This window comes from Lissotriton helveticus, chromosome 3_1 (genome assembly GCF_964261635.1).
Source record: "Lissotriton helveticus chromosome 3_1, aLisHel1.1, whole genome shotgun sequence".
Lineage (NCBI taxonomy): Eukaryota > Metazoa > Chordata > Amphibia > Caudata > Salamandridae > Lissotriton > Lissotriton helveticus.
Genome location: NC_136061.1, coordinates 1878777511 through 1878804793, shown reverse-complemented (window position 1 = coordinate 1878804793; position 27283 = coordinate 1878777511). Strand labels below are relative to the sequence as shown.

Here is a 27283-nt window from a genome sequence, read left to right as displayed (position 1 = left end):
CTGGTGTCACCTTTTCATGGTTGAACATAATACATCAAAGAATTGACTTAGATATCATTCTCATCGTTTGTTTGTGTGCCCATATAGGAAAGGGAGGAAGGAAAAGGTACAGGGTAAAGTTAATAATGTTTTTGACTTTTGCATATCCTATGAGGCCCTGACTGATGGGGACCATCGAACAACAACTTATACATGAATTCCAATGTATGTTTAATGTTACAGATTTATGAAGTCACGATTATCTTACCCTTAACTTTACCCTGTACCTTTTTCTTCCTCCCTTTCCTATATGGGCACACAAACAAACGATGAGAATGATATCTAAGTCAATTCTTTGATGTATTATGTTCAACCATGAAAAGGTGACACCAGTGCGCTGTGAATAAAACACTGCACGTTCTTTGACTCTCTTTTGACTCTTTTTTCATTTCTATTTACTATTATCAATTTGTATATACTCTACACTATTTATTCTCTCTAGTCTGGGACCCCTCTGTCCATAACACAAAGGAAATGAGCAATAAAGAGGCCTTTATAACGTGTTATCTTGTCACATTTGCTCGGCTTTCAGAGACAGAGGTCAAGTACTTTACAGTTAGGTTGAGGAGATTTTTCATGTTACTAGACCTGCAGGTCTAGTAATATTTTTAGGATTTCTGGAGCCCTGCGTACCCTTCTCTTCAAAATAGGGAAAACATCCACACCACTGTGTCTCCGGGGATGTGGCCAAGAGACCACCTTCTATCATTTACTCTGAGACTGCCCAATCATCCAAGCCTTCTGGAAGGGAGTTACTGACATCATAACTCAAGTTATAGCGCACACCATCCAAATGGAGCCAAAATAAATATTATTGAATGTATCTGGAGATGCCCCCCGACCAAAGTACCATCAAATATGTGTGACCCTTGCCCTGGGGGTAGTGAAAAGAAACATAACCAGAGCATGGGGCAGTGTGGGCCCGCCTGTGATACGGCAATGGTTGTCAGACTTAGATTGGTGCCCAAATGTAGAACAGGTGATATACAAAAGCTGGGGCTGCTCCCAGAAGTGTGGAAGGGTGTACCGACCATAGAAAACTTTAAGAGGCACCTGAGACTTCCAGCACGAGTTAAGCGTAGGAGCGGGGGTTGGGATGGGAAGAAGGAAAGATCCCATAGTCCTACTTCAGTCACAGATTACTGGACTGTTGATTTTTTACGACCCCTCCTTAAACCTGTAATGTATTTGAAACTGAACAAGATGCAAATGTCCTCCATTTTACAGCTTCAAATGTAATGATGCAAACGTTAATATAAAGATTTAAAAATAAAATAAAGTATAGCAAAATATCATACAGTACGATTTCATCTTCTCAATAAAAACAAATATATTTATTCCCTTTTAAAACTTCTGTATTTTCATTCAATGATTAGTTGTGCTAAGAGTAATCGTTCATTCCAGGCTGTATTTTTTAAGAGCTAGTTCGTGGAGCTTTAAGTACATTAGCAGTTTACAATTCAGTTGAGGATCTAAAGGGTTAAGACGTTGTTTAAGGCCAGCCCTACATGTCCTGATCCCTCTTGCTTTAAAATCATTCCTTAATAAAGTGAAGCGCACGGTATAAACATAGGGACAGCTGCAAATCAAGTCAGTAAAATCACAAAGTCTCAGTGCTATGGTTCCGTTATGCTTCCCACTTGCTGGCACATGCATCAACGTAGGCTTCTGCGATTCCCTAATTGTGATTATTAAGGTATCGCAATTAAGGAATCGCAAAAGCCTATGCATGTAGGAATTGCTATAAAGATAGCGATTCCTACACATTAATTAATTGCGACTCACAAATTGCTAGTCGCAATTAAGGAATGCTGTCCCATTCATTCCCATGGGTCTCCTCCAGGCCCCTAGGAATGAATTGCTCATGCAATTTCAAGGGTGCAAGGGTGTCAAAATGGCACCCTGTTGCACCCTGAAATTGATCTGTGCACATACGTTGCAACATGAAACTTTGAAAAATGCACAAAAGTGCATTTTTCTAAGTTTTGGCAAATTACCATGAAGTTCAACTTCATGGTAATTTGCTACTCCTATTAGCGAAATCGCTAATTTTTTACTTTAATGCATTGCATTTAAGGAATCTTGATTTGGGATTCTTTAAATGCAATCGCAATTTAAGTAATCGCAATTTAGAGATTCCTTAAACTGCGATTTTTGCATTTGGGATGATGCATCCCTAATGCAAAAATACAGGTCGCAAAGGGGCAGATTCTGAGAATCTGCCCGTTTACGACCGGTTTTTCCTTTGATGCATGTGCCTGTTGGTTGATCCGCTGTTGTCGGTAACTGGCCAAACCAAAGTGCCATCAAGCATTTCTTTAAAAATGCCGGAAATGTAAGGCTTAAGTAGGGTGCCGGTTTTAAGGTCTCATAACTTTTAATTACCATCCATGCATGTGTTTGTTGGCTAAAGTTGTTTTTATTTGTAGCATGGAGTGACATGTTTCCGCTATATTCATGATTTGTCTAAGGGTTGTAAAGTAAAGGTTTTTCTTCCATAATACCCCCGTATTGGTGGTGAGTAGGGCTTTAAATAGATATTAATGATATGAGGATGTTTTATCGTTTTCCACTTCAGGCCATAATGCTTTGTTAATTGGTGAATGTTCTGAGTTTAATTTTATGTTGTACCAGCTTTAGAATACAAACTCCCTCCGGATTCATTCATTAACCCAAATGCCAAATCCACCTGCACTGGTGATGCATTTTGGGATCAACGAAAGACCCGTTTGTTGGTGGCAACTTGCAACTTATTCAGAAGTGTTAAGTGTTCTACATATAAGGCGACACTGGTGTAGGATATCGTTGGCAGGAATCTTGCTGTTATCACAGATAACAATGGTTTAAAGGAAGGGCTCCTGACAGATTTTTGCCAGTTTATTGTTTATCTTTCTATTCATTCTATTGAAAATTCCCTGTGATTGGGGCTGAAAATGAGTATGCAGACTCTGAGAAATCCCAAAATGTTTCAGTACATAATTAAAAACCTAGGCTGCAAATTGAGGGTCGTAGCCAGAATCTACAGATTCCAGTAATCCAAAACATAGACTAACATCATACAAAAGTTTTTTTTGCCTTTGTTAGTGACTCTGCTTTCCTATATGGGAAGATTTTCGGCCAGACTGACATTTTGTCAACAATTACCAGTAGATTATTTTAACTTTGTAAAGGTTACAAATCTGTAGACCCTACAATAGCCATTCTGAACACTGCCTGGCACCCTACCCTTGCTATTGCAAAACTCTTCCTGGATTATTTGTCCTTCATATGATACAATTAGGAGTTACCTTCCTCCCTATATAGTGTACTAATGTTTGCATATCTCATTTGCAGTTTCTCCTTTGCACATGCATGACAATAAATGGAATGCAAGTGATACGCCTTTCTGTTCATTACAGTACAGTATGAATGGTTTCTGGTAATTGGGAGTCAGCCAAAGGCAGGAGCCTAGGCCAATGCTTGCTTAAGGGATGTAAAGGCCTCTTCTCTCTGAAAGTGCCCACCGGACTGAGTCTGGTCACTATCAGCAATGAGTGCTCAGAGTGGTTTGGCTATTTGTGTGAAATTAGGGATCCACACCGACAGGATCCAGCATTGCCCAGAAAATGGAATACGTTCCCCTTGATGATAGCCTTCAGAATAGCAAGCACTGCTGGTACGCGACCAGAGATCATAGCTATGGTGGTATCTGAAATGACACATCTTAAATACTTGACTTCTGGGTGGCAAAACTGAAGTTTCAACAATGATGCCTTGCGGCCTCATTGGCCAGTTCAGTGATTAGAATCAGGGAGTCTAAACACGAAAGGCGGCAGACAGACTGCACAACAGATGATCATTTACAGTCTGTTTCTGGACAGAGACCCCCGCGAGGTTAGTATCTTGTAAGTCTTTCTTCAATATCTGGGAGAAGACAGTAGGACTTTCGCAGTAACCCATTTGTAATCACGCACAACAAAGCTGGAAGGAAAGGTCGTTGAAGGCAAATAATAACTGAGAACCTGGGTGGACAGGAGTAGAGGAAAATGCACAGCACAGACCCATGAAAGTAAAGTATGTAGCACTTGCAGGAATAATAGTGAGGACAGTAGAAGGATTGGGAACCACAAGAGTACGGGGAATAACAAACTTGTTCACTGCCCTAAGATCTTACACGAAGCGATGCTGTGGGGGAGTATCTGGCAAAGGTGCAGGTTATTTACTGGGACCATGGAGGTATTCCAAGGTGAAGTGCAAGGGACCAAAACACCTTCTTGCAGGAGAGACTGAATAATGGGGCATATACCTATTATGGCTTCTGTGAGGATTGGGAAATGCAGCTCACAAGGAAAAGGTGATCTGTGCAGTAGGTAATTTGGACAAAGCAGGTTGACCTGACTAATCCATCTTAATTTCGACGGGTAGACCATAAACACACAGGTACACTGTCTAAATAGGGCGGTGTGTCTAGTACTATCATTTGTCTCTTCTGCTAATATGGGATAGAGGCTGTAAACCTTGTCATTTGGGAGAAAAAGATACAACCCTCTGAGTTCACAATACATTGCTGCTCTCATTTTGCACAGAAGATCATGGCCTGATAATATATTGGATGCTTGCATGCAAATTAATAAGTGCTGAAGTGCTTCACATCTTGATGTTAGCACACAAAGAAGAGCAACTCATTTGAGAATTTGTAATTGAAAATCCTGTACAAAATGACCCATTCAAGGACGTACAGGCTCACAACTAAGTGCTACCGCTTATCACACCGGAGAAATACTCCATGACTGGATAAACAGGCCAGCATCTACAATGAAGCCTCAAATCCTTTTTGATAGGGTTTTCAATTATGAACAGATGCTGTGGTCATATGATGGACTGACCAACCTGTCTTCCCCTCTTTATATGTTAGACCTCTGGCCCTTGGAGACACTTTTGGAGTCTTGTGTTGGAGCATGTCCAGTCTTCACAGGTCTTCAGACAGCAGGCCAAATCTCTTTTGAATATTCCTCAGGTCCAGCAGTGTTCTCTAATGGGTACAGTAGGTGCAACATTTATGCCCTGTGACAGCCCATAGGCAAAGGTAACTCCAGGCCACTCCCTGGCCAATGGGGGAAAAGTTCCCTGGGGTGACTCTACCCACTTTTGCATCGATTCCTGTGTGTTTTCTGTAATCAAACCCACAGTGCCCCACTCTGCCTAAAACCAACATGGCAGAACATTCCTCCCCCTTGCAGAGATGTGACCGGGGAAATGAGCTTCACCTTCCCGGTGATAAGACTAAACTACTTTTGGGGGCAGATTCACTCCTACTCGACCTTGTGCCTAACTGGCTATGGGGAAAGAGAAAGGAGGCAGCCTCAGGTGATAGCTATATATGTCTGTGACATTTTAGCCCCTTTTGAAGGTAATTAAGTTCCTGGGTTCATTTCCGCTGGTGAGCCGTAGACCACCTCCCCACACCCAAAGCCTGTATCTCACTTCAGGTAGTAATTTTACATCCCATCTGGGGTCATGCAAGTGGGCATCTAGAGGCTTTAGGCAGGAAGCTGGTAGCTTTTCTAAAAGCACCTGTCCTAAAACATTTATTAAGAATCCAATTTTGCCAACGAATTGGGTTTGTTATAAATATTTCAGAGTCCAAAAATGAACAGTTTCCTAGGCAGAGATAACAATATTTAAATTTAAAATTGTAGCTCAGTACTTTCCTATGTTGCAACTGTAGGCCTGATTCACAGTGGGCCTTCATATTCATGGCAGAGGCCCTGCCGTCATGGGAGAGTCTCCGTTCTTGCGGCAGAATCTCCGCAACGCATTGTGGTGATTCGGCCCTGAGAGCTGAGACCCCCCCATGACTGCAAGTCCTCCGCCACGAGTGCGGGGCCCTTTGTGAATTAGGCCCTAACCATGCTACAGTGAAAATGTCTGTGAGGGGTTTGTTTTCACTATTACGACATGTTTAACAGTAAACCTTCACATGCCCTACTTTTAAGTATCATGCACCCTCCTTATGGTCATGCAAGGCCTACTTAGGGGTGATTTATTAATATTTAAAAGCAGGGTTTACCCTTGTCAAAATTGGGTATTTTTACATGTCGAATTTGTAGTTGAAACCCACACAGCCAGGTTGCAGTCATAGTTACCTTGAAACTACAGTGGATGGCACATTGAGTGCTGCAGCTCACTTGTGACCTTTAACTTACAGGCCCTTGGTACACTGTGGCATCATATACTAGGAACTTAAGGGTAAGTTAAAGTGCCCAGTCATGGGTATGCCAAATTCATCATGTTGATAGTGGGAACACAGGCACTTTACCCCTGGATAGTATCGGAAAAGTGCACAGAGTTCTACAGCTAGCAAAAACAGTCAAGGTAAAGTCTGGAGTAGTACCACTAAAATGTTGGTCATTGAATTTCGGAGTTTGCAATATGAGAACTTTCAAAGCTTTCGCACTGGAGCTGGGTTATAAACTGCCCCTCGGGTGTTTTTCAGGACCGGCCCAGTGTCCTCTCCTGTGGCAATATCTGCACTTATCCTCTGGGCAGGCATGTCATTTTCCGGGCACCCCTGTTTTTTCTTGAAAGTACGGAACTGTCTATGCTCCAGCCCAGGCCCCTGCACTGTAACTTGTACATTCTTAAATGGAGAGGAATGACTTTGCCTTTCTTCTCCTCCTTTAGCTTGTCTTTCAGTTTTCTCTGCCATTAGTGGGATGCTATGGCTGTAAGCTGCAGGAGTTCTGAACCGTGCCACCCCACACTTTGTTCTTCAATATATATAGCGTAGGGAAATTCGTTTTTAACAGAGACCCCGACAATTAAGGACGCAGAGTCCTCTGACTTTCGATTCACCTTTCCATGTGCTCTAAGGGTGTCCCCCATTCTAGACGCAAATTAGCAAATTTTGTCCAATTTATTTGTGTCTTTCGCCCTCGTCTATTGCATCTAACAATGCACTCAGGGCATTCCTTAAATTGACCAGACAGGCACTGTCCTTCCCCTGTTTGTTCCAGTTAGGCCCTGAAGGGGCCGCATTGGGGTGTTGCAATGCTGGCCCACATGCATCAATATCGGCTTTTGCGATTTCTAAATTGCGAAAAATAACGATTCGCAATTTAGAAATCGCAAAAGCCTATGCATGAATATTTTAGCTTTTTTTTTGCAATTCGGTAAAAATCGCTATTTTTACCGAATTGCATAAAAAATGCAAATTTTCAATTGCGAATTCACAATTCCCATTCATTCCTATGGGCCAAAATGCCCATAGGAATGAATGGGAATTGAGAATTCGCAATTTGAAATCGAAATTCATCAATGCATTTCAAGGGTGGAGAGGGGGGTGCAAATGACCCCCCCCCTGCACCCATGAAATGTACTTTTCAGTATAAGTTACATACACACATGTCCTAAGGACATGTGTGTCTGTAACTTAACAGTTTAAAAAATGCATTTTTGTGCATTTTTGAACAATTTCGCAAATTACCACGAGGTTGAACTTCGTGGTAATTTGCACTTCCAATTTGAAAAATCGTACATTTTTGTGAAATGATGCATAGCATTTTAGAAATTGCACAATTGCGATTTCTTATGTGCTATCGCAATTTTAGAATTTGCTAAAAAAATGCAATTTCTAAAATAGCATGATGCATCCCAAACAGCACTTTTGCATTCGCAAACGGACGATTTTAAGGAATCGCACCGTTTGCGACTCCAAAAATGCTTGATGCATGTGGGCCCATATGTTTTAAATGTTTGATCAGTGGCAGCCCTTTTTCTGCTGGGGTAATTGACTGGGCAGAAGTTTAATGTGAAAGGTACTTGAACAGATCAGTAGGAGGACGGCTGACTAAAGGTCTTATTATGTATATATATGTATGTATATGTAATGCATTTTGTGATTAAAAGAGGTTAGAAGACCACTAAATGCCGTCAAGTCAGGCCAATAAAAGTGTTCTGGGATCCCGCATATGGTTTGACCCATGTAAAGGTTTATGGCATCAATGAAGATTTACTGTATGGATAAATATGACTGAAAGTAAGTAATTTCCCCTTTCCTGTCCTTTCATGAATTACCAATATCCCAATGAGTTAAAGGGAGTCAATGAATTTGGAAAACTAAGCTATTTGCATTTGTCTTATTGAAAGTACACAATAGTTGTAAAGCTACATTGATAAACAGGAATTTAAGGGTCAATTAGGTTAAAACGTGTGCTTTCTTTCTTTCAAATAACATCTGTTTTCTGTACCCATGACTGGCATGGTTCTTAGGGTGTCTCTACATTTCAGCCACATAATAGAAAGGCAACTGATGAAAAACAACCTAGTTAAAAAACATTTACTACCGAAAATAGCCGTTTTAATTCAAATAAGATATACATTCCTTTGACGGTAGCCCTTGACAAAAATGTGTTAGTTATTTTAAACAGTTATTTCATTAAAAGTTAAAGACTTTTTATGTTAATAGTGATGTTCTTCACAAATTGTTTCATAGAGATTAAAGAATGTCGTGGAAAAAGACCGACAGGATGGGATGCAGGAGTTAGGTACAGTATGTAATGCGAGATTTTATAGTTATACTTGTATTCAGTGAAGCAAATCTCTGTGCATATAGGTGGAGGAGTTCTGTTGTTTAAAAAACTGAATAGAAAGACGCAGTGTGCTTTTTGGGACCATATAGTGTTATATTGTCATATTTATGTATTTACCTGTTTTGTTTAATTCAACCGGATTGGAGAGGGGGCACAATGCCCAAAGATTTATGTGGGAAACAGTATTCTTACAGACAACTGAAATATTTTGTCCAAGTGAACCAGTTAGACGTACAGTTGTTATCAATTGCTTATCACCATAACCAACTGAGGCCTCCTATCCTGAGCATAAGCTTTCCCACAAGGCACGGATCAGGCATACCGTCATAAAATTACATAGTATAGAAAATTTTTGTTGGCAAAGCGAAATACTATCTATCCTAAGAGAGCCTAACAAGGGTTCTGACAGAAAAAAATATTCTATACCGACGGTATGTCAGAGGTGGTACCCAACACCAAATGCTTGACTACTATGGTAATCTATGAGATTCCATGTATCAAAATACCTGTACGTAGGTTTTAATACAGAGTAATAACAATATACCCATAAATTCCTACTTACCTTCACATATGCTTTTAGCAGTCAGTATGTCAGGCCTGCTTCCTTTATCGTAACTTTTCCTTATAAACAAACAAGCCTATAACCTTTATAATTGGCTTGTCACCATGAACAACTCTTACCTACTGTGTTGGTTCATACGCCTTCCCACAAAGCAACCATTATGTGTACCATAGACAAATTACAAATATGCAAAAAATACAGTTATCAATACAATACAAAATCGCTACTAATATCGCCTCATAATGATTACCATAGTGCAAATCGTCTATCTCATGGTATGTTCAAGTGGGTCACCAGCACCACAACCCTTGCCTGCTACAGTAATCTAGAAGATTCCATGTAGCAAAATTACTGCCTCCCAACTTCAGCACCAAGTCTTAACCTCATGGCTTCTGGCGACGGCCAACGGCCGTCGCGTGCACTACCTGTGGAGTGCTGCGCACGTCCGTTGGCCGTCGCTGCCCCGCCCGCGCAATAGAACATTCCGCACTAGCGTGGAACGTTCGCCGCAGTTAAGGTGTTAACAATCCACCTTTAAAAGGTGCCTGACATTACGTATACTTTTACTTTTTTTTAAAATAAGTAACATCTACTTGCTATGTCTTAACTTTTCATTATAAACAAATCACTCATAGGAAATCTGGCATAAAATTTCACAATGAACTGATAAGGCCTCCACCCTTCACCAAAGGATTGGCACTACATACAGCTCAAGCCTACAGATGTGTAGAAGCTGACAATCATCGGGCATTCATTTCTCAAATAATATGTAAAAAATTACAGTTAGCAAAACAATATACAGCCCCTCTCAATAGGGCCTAAAAAGAATCATCACAGTGAAATTCTGGTCTCTGGGTTTGTCAATGTGGGTGACCAACACCATAACCCTTCCCCTCGATGGTAATCTGTGAGATAACATGTAACCAAAAACCTGTCTACAGCCTGTAAATAATGTGATAGCAATTCACTGTTTAGAGGTCTACTGGCGTTACCATATGCTTGTCACAATTATTAAGGCAGACCCACTGCCTTTATAATAGCTTCTCCTAATAAATGGCACTTGGCACAACATTTCCCAGCACACAAACCAATCCAATAGATGTCATCATTAGTTTGTCACCATAGCCAACTGAAGCCTGCTATACTAAGGATAAGATAGCACACAAAGCAACCATCAGGCATACAGTAATAAACCTGCAAATGTAAACACAATTCCAGTTGGTGAAGCAAAATAGTATCACTCCCAACAGGGTTTACCAAGGTTTCTCGCTATACTCATGCTTTAGTAAAGAACCTACATACAGGCTTTTGCACAGTGTAATAATAATCCATCCTCAAAAGCCTTTTGTCTACAATGTAGGCTTTTCACAACAATTAACCCTAATGGCTTTGTCATAACATTTCATGGATCACCAACACCATAACCCTTGCCAACTACACTCATCTGTGAAATTCCATGTAATACATACTGGCCTACAAGATTCAGCACAGTGTGTTAACGATCCATCTTTGAAAGCCTATTCTCTTCAAAATTAGATTTTCACAATAAGTAGGTCAGGAGTATTGGCTTTGTTATAATGGCTCAAAATAACTGCCAACCATCATTTGTACAATTGTAAATGACAAATATCTATAAAAATACAGCTTGCAAAAGAGTACACAGCCCCACTCGACAGGACCTAACAAGAATCATCACAGTGAAATGGCCAGGGTTTGTAAAAGGTGGGTGTCCACCGTCAAACCCCTTTCCCGCTAAAGTAATTTGTGAGATTCCAAAAAACAAAATACCTATCTGTAGGCTTTAATATAGAGTAATAACAATTAACACCTGCCTATCAACTTTAACATGCTTTTCACAATAAATAGATCAGGCCTACTGCCTTTATCATATTATTTCATTATAAACTGATCAGGCCTATAGTTATGATTCTTAGCCTGCCACCATGACCAACTCACTCAAACTGCATGGAGTATAAACTTTGCCTTAAGCCAAAAGGTGCAATACATGCATCCCAATCAAATCCTGTAATCAGAGTGACCAAATTGTGAGTGGAACCTAAGCCCCTCTCTTAGTAGGACTCTGACAGCTCTCTTTTTATCAAACGCATACAGTCAGGTGACAGTTGAACTGTGAAGACAGACCTAAATGGTCTCTAAAGATTTAAAGTTGAATGGTAATGGAAAATATTATGATTTTTGGAGGAAATGGTTAATCCTCTGTTGGAGGACTCTTCACATACAGAGAATCTTTCAGCAGAGCGACCCGTTCCAAACTACCACTGTGAATGAAGTAATGCTGCTGAAGGACTTTCCATTTCTGATATAAGATTTACTACTTCTGCTACAAATTACGGTGATCTGTTACCACCCAATTCCAGACCACTACCTTCTTACAGTTGTGGAGAAAAAGTCTACTTTAGAGAAAAGTGGCAATTAGTCCTAATTTCCTCCAAGAGAGTATTTTAAAAGGGACCATTCTCCCCAGGATGAAGGATCCATGCAATGCTGCAGCATGATGAAGGCCAATTATCTCTTGGACATGTGAGGTCTCATTAAGGAGAAACATAATCTTTCCAGTCCTATTGTCAGAATCAACTTTTAGCACTATTCTGATATCTTTGTGTGTCACCAGGTGTGTCTCCTGTAAAAATACCCGCGTGCATTCTATGACTTTGTATAATTCTACATTTTATCTATATCTTTTAGCTTAAGTATTCATTCCTCTGACATTGCCTGGAAGCATTTTCACAGTTGTCTGTCATACTAGTTAAACCGGTCAACCATATTCTACATCCGACGGCCGACTCCTATCATTAGGCATCAAAGTATGAAATCATACCTCTAAATCCATTCCCACTGAATTCCACCCCTGTATCGTTCCAGCAGTTGTAACCCACCCTCCCTCCCCTAATAGGGCACAGCAACAAACAACCACACTATGTTGTAATTTTGCAGCGATCGGGATTAGCATTTGGCTGAAGCCATCTTGTCTTTGGCAGCCATCTTATCTGCCATGTGCTCACCATGTGCTCTGTCCTTCCTTGCTGTTGTTTGCTCTTGTACTCTGCTTATAGAAAGACTATATTTAGGCTCTGCTACTCAGCAAATGCGCAGAGGAAACTGTAACTGTTCACATGTCTTAGTTTGTAACTGTCAGGATATTTTTACCGCAATTAGCAAACTGCTAAGCTCTGCCCTACTGTTGACTGTGCATTTCTGTATGACCTTTTATGTATGTAAACCTTCTCTTCTGTACATGTACCGCCTTCTTCTGAGCCCCTGTGTGGGTATAAAAGGAGCATGTTCCTTCTGTTCCTACACTACTGAGGGTGTTGTGTGAATGTATTTCCACCACATGAGGTTTATTAAAAAGCTTTGTTTTATATTTCAGTTTCCGTGCCAACTTCTATCCTATTGGTCTGAGGACTTTGTGCATAGAAGGGTGAACCCCTAGCACTGGTAGGCCTTCCATTTTTGCTTTCTCCGAACACGCCGGATAATATTGTGGGTCTTGATATGCTCAAATATTTCTGGGTTACGATACGATGTTCTCCAGAAGGAGTACGTGTTATTTTGAATGACAACTACCCCGTGATTGAGAGATCTTGTCTTGTTAAAGAGGACATTGCTTTAGCTTCGCTCCCTAGTACTTTGTGGGCTACTTCAGACACCGATGTAGGGCAAATGGTTATTCTACCAGTTCATAATAGTGTCAAGAAGGGCGCTTCATTGCCATGCTTGCCTCAATACAAAATTTCTCAAAAAGGCGAAGAAGAACTTGTACGCATTGTCCATGATTTAATTAAAGTGGGGGTTGTGGAGGAAGTTCCTTACAATATTTGCAACAGTCCTATTCTTCCAATTTTGAAAAAAGACACTGACACTAAGATTTATAGATTCATTATTAATTTGCGAGAAGTTAATAAGATTGTAGTACCACAATACCCCGTGGTTTCTGATATAACAACACTTCTACAGCAACTACTATGTAGTTCCTCCTACAGCAACTACATTCACTGTGATTGACCTCAAGAACGCTTTCTTCTCGATTCCTATTTATCCTGATAGCCAGTATTTGTTCGGCTTCACTTTGAATAATCGAGCTTACAGATTTTGCAGAATTCCTCAAGAGTATACTGAGAGTCCTAGTATTTACAGCCAAGCATTGAAAAGACAACTTGATTCTTTCACTTTGCCTGAAGGAGTGGCTCTCATACAATATGTTGATGACATCTTGTTGGCAGCCGATACACCTGAACAGTGTGAAAAATGTACTTTGTCTTTGCTTTCCTTTCTTGCTTCACACCACCACAAAGTGTCACGGAAGAAATTGCAATATTGTAGACCGAAGGTGACCTACTTAGGTCACCTTCTGTCTAAGGAGGGGCTTGCATTTACCACAGATCGCATTCAAGCAATTTTAGACACACCAGTGCCTTCTACTCAAAAAGATGTCTGTGCATTCATTGGTCTTAATTCTTTTTGTAGGCAATGGATATTAGGTTTTTCACACATTGTTAAACCCTTGTTGGCGCTTTTGACCAAAGACACTCCAATGTCCATGGACAACTGAATGCCAGAATGCTTTTCGTCAGCTACGTCAAGCTCTTTGCTCTGCACCAGTGTTAGGCACCCCAGATTACACGAAGGCTTTTACACTCTATGTACATGAGAAAAATAGGTGTGCATTGTCAGTTTTAGTGCAGACACGGTGACAAGCAGCGTCCCTGTGCATATTTTTCAGCTGTTCTTGATCCCGTTGTTCGTGCATTGCATGGGTGCTTCCGTCCAGTTGCAGCAGCAGCTGTGTCCATACATCAGAGTGAAGGGATAGTGTTGTCCCATAAATTGTTGGTGCTAGTACCCCATGCGGTTGATGCCCTTTTGAACCAAACTAAGACGCAACACTTGACTAGTGCTCGCTTGACAGGATACAAATTGACACTGTTGGCCCCTCATATTACCCTGAAGAGGTGTGCAACTCTAAACCCATCTACTTTGTTGCCATATCCAGTGACTCAGACTCAGTCACAGGAGACTCACAATTGTATATTCCTTACTGAGGAACAGACAAAGGGTCTCGTCGATTTGCAAGATACGCCCCTATCAGATGTAGATGGGGAACTATGGGTTGATGGGTCTTGTTGGAAGTTACCAGATGGCACGACTTCAGCTGCATATGCAATTATGACACTTCAGACAGTAGTGGGGACAGCTCGTATACCACAGAAGTCAGTTCAAGCAGCTGAGCTAATAGCTTTGATACGAGCGTGTGAACTTAGTACTGATTTGTGCATGAACATCTATACAGATAGCAGTTATGCTTTTGGAGTGGCCCATGATTTTGGTCTACTTTGGAAAGAAAGAGGTTTTCTTACATCCCATGGAATGCAGATAATGCACGGAGAACTAGTGCATAATCTTTTGACTGCACTGACATATCCGAAGAAAATAGCTATTGTTAAGTGTAGCGCACACAAGAAAGTGACTGATAAGACAGGACAAGCCAATGCCTTTGCATATCGCATAGCCCGTGAGACCGCGATGCAGCGAAGCACTACATCAATGTAGTAAAGTCACAAGCTGAACGGTGGCATGATGCTAGACAGGAAGCGCTAGATATACAGAGATCTGCTTCTGTGGAAGAACTAGAGCAATGGGCTAAAGAGGGAATGTTGGATGACGAGGCCTGTTGGCGCAATAAAGAGATGAATAAGTGGAAACTGCCTTTAGCCTATTTACAGCCTATGGTTCAGATGGCACATGATCCGGCACATGTTGGAGCTTTAGCAATAACGAAATTGCTTACACAAGTTTGGGAGCATCCAGAAATTGCCGGTACAGCTAAAAGGATAATACAGTCCTGTTTGATCTGTTGGCAGTACAATCCTGGTAAAGGGACACGGACTCCTACAGGAGGGTTTGCTACACCAACCGCATATTTTGAAGTTTTGCAAATGGATTACTTCCAACTTGAACGTTGCAATAACTTGAAGTATGTTCCAGTGGTAGTGTGTGCTTTCAGTAAATGGATAGAGGCATGCCCTAGAAAGGATAATACGGCTCTCACCACAGCAAAGGTGCTTTTAAAGGAATTCTTCCCTAGATTTGGTGTTTGTAAACTTTTGTGGAGTGACAACGGACCTCGATTTATTAGGCAAGTTGTTGAGTATATCCTGAAAGGATTAGGGATCAAACAGAAGTTCCATGCAATCTTCCACCCACAATCAGCAGGATTGGTGGAAAGGTAAAACGCTACTTTGAAATTGAAATTAGCGAAAATACTGGCTTCCACATCTTTGAAATGGCCTGATGCGTTACCCTTGGCATTGTTCTCCATTAGATCGGTGCCGCATTCACAATCTGGGCTTACATCCTATGAGGTGGTATTTGGGAGACCGATGAACATTTGGGGAGTTCCTAAACCACGTACCATACATGTGTTTTGATGAGTGACTATTTAGCACAGTTGACTGATAGTTTGATTTCAATTCATCAACAGGTTCGAGAAGCTCTTCCTGACAGGTCCACAGGTGAGGCCCATGAACTCCGGCCCGGTGACTATGTGATGGCAAAAATTTTCAAGAGGTCAAACAGCTTGGAGCCTAGCTGGCGAGGACCGGAGCAGGTGCTCCTAGCGATGAGGACAGCGGTTCGAGTGATGAATAGGACGAACTGGGTCCATAGCACTCACTGCAAGCGAGTGTCGCTTACCTTGGTGGAACCTGCTGTGCTGACTGACCATCGAAAGATTCTGGATACGGAGAAAGGCCACGCCATCTCACCTGAAGAATCTGAGGAAGTCTTCCCAGAACACATCCCCGGAGTATCCTGATAACAACTGAGACCACGGAAAGAGTCTGCATTGTTGAAAAAGACTGGTTGAGCTACCGTCCTGGGTTGGTGAAACGGTGCTGATGTGGCAAGGGGGATCATTCCTACATAGTGACACCCGTCTTGACCCTCGGTGAAGAAACCAACGGCTGCCCAGGACTTTAGAGCTCCAACGATTGATTCAACGACAAAGTGATCATGTCTGCAGGGAGATAAACTGTTGCTAAGATCTGTAACAAAAAGACCATTTGTGCTGTAGGATTTATTGTTGCAATGGTAGCTGAAGCAGTGACAACCTGGATTGTTGAGAAAGTGGCTTCTGCTCGGCAACTACTGATTGCTACTACTCCAGTACCAGCTGAACATCATTACTTTACGCTTCCCTACCATGAGCAGAAGTATCGACAAACCTAACTGAACAACACATTTATTCAGATGCTACATCACACTCACAATGCCAAAAGTACTACTGACTGTTGGGTGTGTGGGATGATACCTGCTCACCAGAAGAAGGGAGGAACATCTTTTATTCCTCTTCCTTTCTCGCATAATGGGTCTTGCCAAGTCTGGTTTGCGCTTTTGTTTGCTTCTGCAAAAGCAAACATTTCAAGGATGACAGTAGGAAGGATTAATTATCATCTCAATAAAGTGTGCTATCCAGATGAAGAAGGTTATCCTCGAGCTGAAGGGACAAAATGGGAATGGGAGGAGTATCGACCTCAGAATATTTCCATGCCATTTGTTTTTCAAAATATGAGAACTATTAAGAACAATGGACCACTTGTGATTTCTGTTACCAGAGCTCAAGCAGACTTGTGTATAGGTAGTGTTGGGAGAATTCCAGTGGGGAGAAGTGACTGTACTGTGGTTCTGACTATTGAAGGTGCCAATAACAGTAGTTTTTTATTCTCACATAATACCTACTTTGTCTGAGGTAACAAGGGATATTACCAACTACCTGTTGGATGGTCTGGAGTATGCTATGTGTCCTTTCTGTTGCCCCTGTGTTTCTGGCGCCTGTATCGTATCATAAGGACTTTAAACTATATAATGACATTTCTAAGAACAGATACAAGAGGACTACGAGTACTGATGAGGTGGACCAGACTGACACCACCTTGCAACCATACGTTGATTTCAATTTGGGCTTGTTTTTCTACTTGTGCTAGCTGGTTTTGGACATTGATTGTTGCCTGGGGCTGGAAGCGGTTGACCATTCTATGTGTAATACTAGTGATACTATTTACATGCTGTGTATGTATACAATGTGGTCCAATGCTTTGCTCCGTCTGCATTTCTGCCTGTACACCTGCTAAGCGAAATGTTGCAGAAATAAAAGCGCAACACATGCTGAAAAAAGAAGTTACTGAAATGATGAACATTAATGTACAAGATGTGAATCCAGATTACCCCAAATGAACGAATGTCTTCAGCTATTGCTAAAAGGGTCGTCTGTTGTAATTTGGCAGCGATCGGTGTTAGCATTTAGCTGAAGCCATCTTGTCTTTGGCAGCCATCTTGTCTGCCATGTGCTGACCATGTGCTCTGTCCTTCCTTGCTGTCATTTGCTCTTGTACTCTGCTTATGGACAGACTATATTTAGGATCTGCTACTCAGCATATGCGCAGAGGAAACTGTATCTGTTCACACACGTCTTAGTTTGTAACTGTCAGGGTATTTTTACCGCAATTAGCAAACTGCTAAGCTCCGCACTACTGTTGACTGTGTGGATTTCTGTATGACCTTTTATGTATGTAAACCTTCTCTTCTGTACTTGTACCGCCTTCTTCTGAGCCCCTGTGTGGGTATAAAAGGAGCATGTTCCTTCTGTTCAGTGTGCTACTTCATACACTCCCGAAGGGTGTTGTGTGAATGTGGTTCCACCTCATGAGGTTTATTAAAAAGGTTTGTTTTATGTTTCAGTTTCCGTGCCAACTTCTATCCTATTGGTCTCAGGAATTTGTACAAAGAAGGGCGAACCCCTAGCACTGGTAGGCCTAGCTGAGGCTCACCACGACGACTAGTTTACTGACACCTTAATCAGCGCGCCTGCTGGGATGTAACAAGTCTATCAAACACAGAGAGCTTATTTTCTGCAGGGAAAGGGAATTCAGGAGTAGGGGTTCAGCATACACAAGAGAGGACCTAAAATTTGGAAGGAGAAGACAGGACAGGAGCAGAAGACTGGCGGTTGTTGGAACAGACTGAGATTGATACATAGGACATGAGCTGGGCAATACCTTCAAAAGACAAAACTCAATAATGCAAACACAATACAAAAAACGGTTTGAAGGTAATAGGAAAGTAGAAAGCAGAAGAAAATTAGACAAACTGCCATACATTATAGTTTGTATTGTTTATGGAACATAATATAACTGTAAACATCTAACAATAAGGCAAGTAGTAATTAATAATTCAGAGTCTTCCATGACATTCAGCAGCTCCTATGGAAAAAGAATGCTGAGTAAAACTCTGTCTGAGAGGCACTAAACCTAGAAATTCACTCACGGACACATGCTGGTAATAATAACTAAAATTTCAGGGGATGTGGCAGGCCAAGGCAACATAGCTGAAGCGTAACCTGGGAGGTCCGGGAGCATCTTTCACCATCCTTCAGAGCCCACTGGGCCCCATAGCTTGAAGACTGCAGGAACGTGCAGCGGGTGCTCTTGGGCCATGGAGGGGTAGAGAGTGCTGTTGTGCTCCCTAGGTGATGGGGAGTGCTGCGGCCTGCTCAGGATGGGCTGAGGAGCGGAGATTCTGGCTGTCCAGCGACAGACCATAGACAGGCCTGGAGGGCTCGTAGCCAACCGACCCAGGGTCCCGTGTGGTGAATGTGGCCTGCGGAGCTTTACTGGCAGGGTTGGGGTGAGGGAGGAGAGGGGGTATTTGGGAGGTGCCCAAACCCGGTGAGGTCTGCCCCCAGGGCAGATTGGGAGGGGGAAGGGGCAGACCGATTAGCAGCCAATTTGCAAGTTAGGAGTTTTTTATGTATAGCCCAAATGTAGCCCAAGGACTATAATTGCGGGTTTGACAGGCTCCCAGCCACCATTTTAGGTTTGGTGACCTGGTGGCTGGGTGTGTAGTGGCAGTTAGCGTTTTTTGTGTCAGGCGGTTGTGTTAGGGTTAGTGAAGTTTACTTACTTGGCTTAACAGTTTGTCAGGCTTTTGGTTAGCAGGCTGACTGTCAATGGCAGGCAAGGACTATTGCGTGTTGGAAGCGGTCCGGCTTCTGAGCGATACCGAGCGGCTCGACCTCCTGCAACCGGAGACCTATGGGAATGAGCTGCTCTCGAGGCGCGCGTCCACGAGGGTAGCGGCTGCCGTCGCGGCCTGCAAGTCCCTTAAGAGGGGCAAAAAACAGGAGTTGAGAGTGTAGGGCCGCTCCTATGCCAGGAGAGCCGCCCTTTTGTTCTGCGCTGAGACTGAGCCTCGCGTTCTCGTGGGTGCTCCGGCTAAGGTGCGGGCGGGGCTTGCTGGAGGAGCGTGTTGCACATCTCCCCAGTCGGCTCCTTGGCTGTTCCCAGTCTGAGGGGGAGGAGCAGGAGGAATGCGCCCGATGCATGATTAAGGGCAGGGAGGGAGGGAAGAGAAAGAAGAGAGAGCAGGCAGCCCAAGAGGAAATTCCCCGTGGGGGGGGTTTGGAGATGGGCTTGACAATGGGTGAAGCCCCTGCAGGGGGCAGCCTACAAGGCCTGAGAGCAGTTAGGGAGGAAGCACTGGGTTTTCCTGGGCTGAGGAGTGGGGATAAATCCCAAGGGTTGTTGGGGGAAGAGGTGGGCGGGGAGGGCAGCCAGATAGGAAGGGGTGGCCACAAGGGGGGCAAGGATGGGTTCCTTGGGGCCACCGGTAGAGAAGGGGAGGGAAAGGAAGTAAGCCCAGGTTTTTGGGGAATGGGAGAGGAGGGGGTGCCCGCCCGAGTGGCTGGACCCAGCAGGGGGAAGCCAGGACTGGGAGGGCTTTGACATTTTCAAGTCCTGGCATAAGGAGGTGAGGGGTTTAGATAGGGTGGGGCAGATAGATGTTTCATGGCACAGGGAGGGTCTTTGGGTATGGAGGCCAAGGGGCTGAGGCTGAGGGGTAAGGAGGGTGGTGAGAGGGAAGGGTGGGGTCAGGGTAGTGGCTCCTAGGGTCTGGGTGCGGGCCCCAGGAGGGCCCGGGTTGGGTTTTATGCAGGACTGGAATGGATTGAGGATAAGGAAGAGGGGGTGGGTGGAGAGGAAGCTCTAGATTTAAGTAAAGTACGGCATGTGTTGGCCGAGTGCACTTTGGAGGTAGGTAGGAAGATGAGTTGGTAGGTCAGGGAAAGGGGAGAAGGAAGGGTGGTGCATCGCGCGGCCTGCCCAGTGCCGGCGTGGGATCTCGACGCAGCTGGCAGAAGTAGGCCCTGAGTGCTCTTGCTGGCCCCAACACCCGATGGACCTCAGAGGTCCACAGGGCAACGAGGACACGGGATTATGTCCAGCAAGGGTGCTAATGATCATAGGAGGGTGGAGTTGACACCTCACGTCGAGCGAAAATGGGCACCATTTTGGGTAACAGAGGGATTATCGGAAAGGTCAGGAGGAATTAGTTTATGATGAGGACAGCCTGGAAGAGGGTGAGTTAAGAGAGGCTGAATAAGGGAATGAGGGGGGCTGAGTAATGTGTCTTATAGTATGTTACTGGTGTCACGACGGCCGGCAGAGCCTACAGGTTGGACATCGGGATTGGCTCAGACTAAGGGTCCCATGGCAAGGTGGACTGCAGCACAACGGGCACCCTCCTTAGAGCCAGGTAAAACGCGGGCAAGAGGGCAAAAAAGCAACAATGGTGTCGGTGGAGATGGGGGAGGCAATGTGGGAGGAGGGGGAGGTTGCGGAGAGGCAATTATGTGTTGGATGTTGGGGTGGGCACGGACGACTCAGATATTGCGTCCGCAAATGCGTTAGAGGACACTAAGAGGGGACGGACATCACAGGGGAAAAGAGGGCAGCAGAGATGAAAGACAAATTAGAAAGCAAGGAATTGAAGATTAAATAATTGCCTCATATAGGGGTGACCAAACCGCTGGGCGCACACTTAATGTTGGCAACTAAAGAAATGATATGGAAGGGTGAGTATGTTGAAATGCTCAAACATTTGCATAGGGAAGTGCGTGTGAAGAAGGGTTAGAAGGAAGAAGAGTATCAATTGTCCAAGACGCCAAGGGTGCCTCTCACCATTGAAAATTGCACTGCAGCCTTTTTAATATACACAAATGTCTATTACGAGAAGTACTCAGAGCGTTGTGTGGTACTATTTAAATACATGGATGTGATCCGGAAGGCACAGATCACTGGAGGGGAATATGCTAGGGCGCAATACAGTGAGATATTTCGGGCTCGCATGGCATGGGACATCGAGGTAAAATGGGGGGAGTTAGACACGGATCTGTGGCAGCATACAATGGGGGCATCCATGGTAGGGAAAACAATATTCATGGCCAGCGGGCTACCGATAGTTTATCGGCCCTTTCAGGGTAAACCCACCCAGGATGGGGTGAGTGGAACAGGCAGAGGGCAGACAGGATTGGGAGGGGCATGCTGGGAATTCAACAAAGGCATGTGCACCTAAGTTTTGTAAGTTTAGGCATGATTGCTCGAAATGTAGAGGCAGGCATGCATTGGGCAATTGCTTCGGGTGAGAGCCAGGGAATCAGAAAGGGGGCCAGCAGTGGCAGCAAGGAGAGTTTAATGCAGGTGGGCAGTAGCAGGTGCCTTTCACAGGAGGAAGGGGGGCTAAGGGGACTGGGCCAAAAGTCTCCAACACCAGTTCGAGTAGACAAGCTATAAGCAGCCTTGTAGGGTTAGGGCAACTAGAAGGTTGCAAAGATCTTGCGAGAAGGGTTTCAACAGGGTTTTTGTCTGGGGTATGAGGGACCTAGGGTCATGAGGTGGGTGGAGAATATGCAATCGGCAAGAGAACACCCCTGAATAGTGCAGTACAAATTGGATAAAGAAGTGCGTGAGGGTCGTATGGCAGCCCCATTTGAGGACTGGCCTTTGGAAAATTTGATTGTTTCTCCCATTGGAGTTGTACCAAAGAAGGAACAAGGCCAGTTCTGCCGAATTCAACATTTGTCATACCCGGAAGGGAGCTCTGTGAACGATTTCATCGATGAAAGGGAGGCTATTGTGTCATATTCGTCAGTTGACGTGGCCATGTCACTGGAAGTGATCGTGGGCGAAACGGCACAAATGGCAAAACGCAACATAAACTCAGCTTTCCGTTTGCTTGCAGTCCACCCGGATGATTGGGATCTCCTGGGTATCCATTTCAACTGTAAATGGTACGTGGACAAGGCATTACCGATGGGCTGCTCTATGTCATGCGCATTATTTGAGTGTTTTGGCACGTTTCTCCGGTGGCTGTTTTCTAGGCGCACGGGTCACCAGTTGGTGACGCATTACCTAGATGATTTCTTTTTTGTAGGCACCTCAGACTCCACGGAGTGCCAAGCAGCTCTGGACAGCTTCAAAGAGATCACGAGGGAGCCAGGGGTGCCAATAGCACCGGAAAAGACGATGGGGCCCAGCACTGTTCTTTCCTTTTTGGGTATTGAGCTAGATTCTCAATTGATGGAGGCCTGCCTGCCAGAAGACAAAAAGCAACAAATGCTCCGGCTACTGGCGACAATGCTAGCAAGGGACAAGGTCAAAGTGAGGGAGATTCAGGTATTGCTGGGACATCTCAATTTCGCTTGCCGGATAGTGAGAGTACGGAGGACATTTTGTAGAAGACCAAGCAGGGCACTGACAGGACAGAGACCACCACACCATCATGTACGCCTGTCGGCGGTGCGAAAGAAGACTTGAGGATGTGGAAGTTTTTCTTACAGGTTTTCAATGGCATTCCTTTGTCAAGGAAAGGTGACATGGTTTGAGACGTACAACATTTTTTCGGATGCAGCAGGCAGCAAAGGCTTTGCCCTCTATTGGCAAGGAAAGTGAGGGGGGCAGGAGTATCGCATTTTTTTTGTTTTTTCCCCTAGTGGTGGCGGTCACATTGTGGGGGGAACAATTGGCACATAAGAAGGTGACTTTCGGGATTGACAACATGGCAGTTATGCAGATCGTAAACCACTAGTCCGCCAGGGACAAAAAGGTGTTGAAATTGTTGAGAGAATTAATTTTGGGCTATTTGCGCCATGACATAGCTTTCAGAGTGTTGCACGTGCCAGGCATGGACAGTGACATAGTGGATGCTTTGTCTCATTTACAGTGGGGGAGATTCCGTGGGCTAGCCAAGTACACAGACGGGACTCCGACCCCTATGCTGAAGCAGTTTTGGTAGTAGGGTCCCTGGCACAATCCACGAGGCTGGCATATAGTTTAGCTTGGGATGAGTTTCTGCTCCAGGGAGCCCGGTGGCATTCTACGTTGGAGCATAGAAGGGAATACGTGATTAAAATTATTCTGGATTTGATTGACAAAGGGTTATCTAGGGTGACAATTGCTGGTAAGTTGGCAGGAATTGCATTTGTCTGTAAACTAGTATGGGGTTATGCACCATATGTTAGATGGGTGGACTAGTGAGCAAGGTCAGGTAGGGCAGGCTAGAAAACCTCTGTCATGGAACCTACTGGGCAGGGTTATACAGATATTGCCTAGAGAATGCTCGGACGAATACAAAATGAGTCTTTTTTCCACGGTGATGGTCTGGCTATTTTTTGGGGCTTTTCGGGTGTCAGAGTTGTTGGGTCCTCAGTCAGGGAGAGGTATTGAATGGGGGGTGTAGTACCGCATCACGACAGGGTGTGCATATGATTATTCAAGTCAAAAACGGATCAGAGGGGCGTGGTAAAATGAGTGTCGCTTCAGGTGTCTGATGCACAGTCGACTTGCACTTGCAGGTGGGAAGCGAAGTGGAGGGCTCTATCTAGATCACAGATTGGATGGGTCTTTTTTGCATGCAAATGGATGCAGGGTGACGGCGTTTCAACTATTGGCGGTTCTGTGGAAAGCGCTCACGGAGTTGGGTGATCGATGGCAGGGATTTTGGGACTCATTCCTTCAGCATTGGGGCCGCATCAGAAGCGAATAAGGCTTGGGGAGAGGGGACATTATAGACTGGGGAGATGGTCCTCGGATTGTTACAGGCGATATGTTCGCTGCGCAGCAGGGGGGGTGTAGCGCGAATGTGTTTCTTCATCATGTTCATGCAGTTTTTCTTGTTTCAGGTTCTGTGACTGGCCCCCTCACTCGGGAGATATCCATTTTGATAGTGGGGCATTCATTTGTGAAGTAGGCCCAGGCCCGCACCAGTTACTTTAGAGAAAATGTTGGTTTTAATAAAGATCTGTTTAAAGTGTTTTGGAGGGGTAGAGGGGGCATGCAATGGAAGGAGCTTTTACAGTCTTTGAATGGTGTGTTGGCAGCTGGTAAGTGCCCCGACATTTTGTTGCTTCCTTTAGGTGAGAATGAGATGGTCGGGGAAAAGGGGATAGTTTTAATGAGGAACATGAAATGGGATTTGGCCTTGATAAAATGACAGTGTGCTGGGTGTTCAGTCATTTAGACAGAGTTTGTTCCCTGTAGAGTATGGAGAGGCACAGTTAACCCCAGGACAGAGGACAGGGCCAGGAAGAAACTCAATACAGAAACGGTGCATTTTTGTAGGGAGATTGAATTTGGGTGGATTGCCCATAGGGAAATCTGATTTGACGCAGTAGAATTCTTCAGGGGTGATGGTATTCACTCTTCACATATGGGCATGGACTTATATTTGTTGAAAATCAGAGAGGTTCTAGCTAGGGAGTTGAATGTACAGAGGCACTAACAGATGCATGCCTATGAGGAAGGTGGGGGCAGAAAAAAGGGGAGGCGGCGTTCCCGCCTACACTCCCGCTTTTTCTTGGGTGGCGGGGTTGTTAAATGTTGGCCAGGATTGGCAGACATTTTCAGGTAAGTGTTGGAAGTTGTGAGCAGAGACAGGGAAAGGGTATGCAGGTAGGCTAAGTTTAGAGTAGATGTTTGGCAGTAACAGTTGCAGAAAGGCAGGTAGGGGTTTGGGTTTTATTGGAGGGCAGGATTTGTAACTGCAATACTGTGTAATGTGGTTGTTATTCATGTTATTATGTTATTGGCAGGGTGGGGGATTTGATGTGGGGATCATAGGGGAGGGGAAACAGGGGATCAGTTATTTTATGTATAACGAGGTTTTAGTTTTGTAGGTCAGTTGTCAGTGTCTTCATTGTGATATGCACCTGTTTCAATAAAGAGGCCTTTTACACACACAAAAATTGGTCTCGGTTTGACTTGCCCCCCTCCCTCCCAAACGGACTCTATGTGACTGCAAGACCGGGGCATCTCTGTGTGTTGTGAGGGGCCTCAGATTAACGCGGCGGGTGACAGTGGCACCAGCTGCTTCAATGTTGGATGGACCATGGCGGAGGTGGGCCCGGATTCCAGGAGCGTGTTCACACCGGTGAAGAGAGCCTGTAACTTAGTTGATTGCGGCCTCATAGGGGAGCCTGGCGGAGTCACACAGCAGACGCCAAAGGAGCCAACTGCCATAGCGCTGAATGGAGGTTGGCAGAGGGGGGTCCAGGCTCTTACAGTGGGTTCACACCAGCAGGGCCTTCCGATTCATAACTTCATTGCAGATTTAATGGGGGGCCAGGGAGGGTGTCCCGGGTGCCTGCCTCCTGGTGCAGGGAATTGGCTCTGCGGCACAGCCTCGAGCTGGCCAACGGGCTGTTTTATGTTTTATTCCTTGGCAGGCCTGCTCCTTTAAGAGGCTGTGCACGTGCACGCCCCTGACGCTGTCCAGGTTGCTCAATAAGCAATGCTTGTTATGGTTTGTCCCCAGAGCGCTCTCCGTCTGCCTCCCCCTCTCTCTTTGCTCATTGAAACAAGAGGAGTCATGCAAAGGTTTCACTCCTTTCCGACCCAGCGCAGCGCACATTCCCGCATTCATTTGGCAGCAGCTAAGCTGCTCAATTTGTTTTTTTCAAAGAAAGCGGAAGGTGCACACATTGCGGAGTCAAGACGCAGCATTCAAGGTTTATTCCAAAATATACTTCTTTTTATTTCAATTAATCTTTAAAACTGGCACACAGACAATGTGTTTCGTTCCTGTTTTTTTGCCAGTGGGAACTTTGTCAGGGCTCTTTAGTATGGTCTTGAGCAAAGATATTAACAGGTGATAAGTAGTAATATTAATAGCAAGCTGTATTTCCGACCTCGGGTATATAAAAACAATCAGGGCAGGAGGAGAGATTACAATGGGCGCAATACTATGGATGCGGCCAGTCTCAGGTAGCAAGATACTGCAAATATTCTGAAGTAATAACATCTCCTCCCATCGCGGCGTGGTAACCGGCAGAGCTGCCCTGGGAAAACGCGTTGGCTGTGTACCAGTTTTAAAGATTTATTGAAATACAAAGAAGTATTTTTTGGAATTTACCTTGACTGCTGCGTCTTGACTCCGCAACGTGTGCACCTTCTGCTTTCATTGAAAAAAATGACTGTTTCTGACATCTCTGGACGGCGGGTGTGGGAAGAGACTGCACCACCCTAAAATATATTGTACATAAGGACTGGATGTGCAGGACCTTGGTCTGCCGCTCGCCTTTTTCTTTGTTAAGCTGCTCTGTTTGCCCTGCAGCTCAGTCAGGGCATAAACTGGGTCAGTGTGTGTTTGCTCTGTCTGCGCTGCTTCTCCGAGTCTGGTGCAGCTGCAGTGGCGGGGCACAGTCTGCGGGAAGGGTACAAAGCTGCCGCCTCCCAAGTAGTTAAGAACATTCATTGTACTGCACTCTTCTTTGACAATGAAACAGGTGGGGCAGGTGGCACCCAGGATCCCAGCCCAAGGCCCCTCTGGTGCTTTCTTTGTAGTTCCGGTTTTGGCACTGTGGCCTGATCTAGAGTTTGCTGCTGTGTTGTGTGTTTTATTTCATGGGCAGGAATGGAAGATGCAGAAAATACATCTTTTGAAACTGACTTATCTTCCCAAACTCAGTTTAGCAGATGCGCTGTTTGCCCTTGTGTGAGATGACCGCCTCCTTCCACTATAATCTTTTGACAGATTGATTGACAGATGTTTTAGGTTCGACCTCTGGTTTAAAGAGCTAATCCTTATTACACTTGCTACACCATTGGACCTTTGCCAAGGCGTGAAGCCTCTTCGTTTAGACAGGTCTTCGCGCTCAAACATTGTGTATGAAGTCATTTTCTGACATTCGTTCAACACTAAATTTATTTAGAAGTGTGAGTGTTTTCAAAGTTTTCACAGCCTTGCAGTTTAACCTTACTTC

The 27283-nt window shown here is 44.4% G+C and overlaps 1 protein-coding gene across 1 annotated transcript in view; it reads left to right on the top strand.

The window, feature by feature from the left end:
• The window catches only part of LOC144823935 (sperm-specific sodium:proton exchanger-like), a 5382759-nt gene that overhangs the window by 3793123 nt on the left and 1562353 nt on the right, over positions 1-27283 (top strand). The window contains exon 15 of the mRNA XM_078682869.1: positions 8513-8564. Within this exon, the coding sequence (XP_078538995.1) occupies positions 8513-8564 (52 nt within the window). The remainder of the gene's footprint in view (positions 1-8512; positions 8565-27283) is intronic.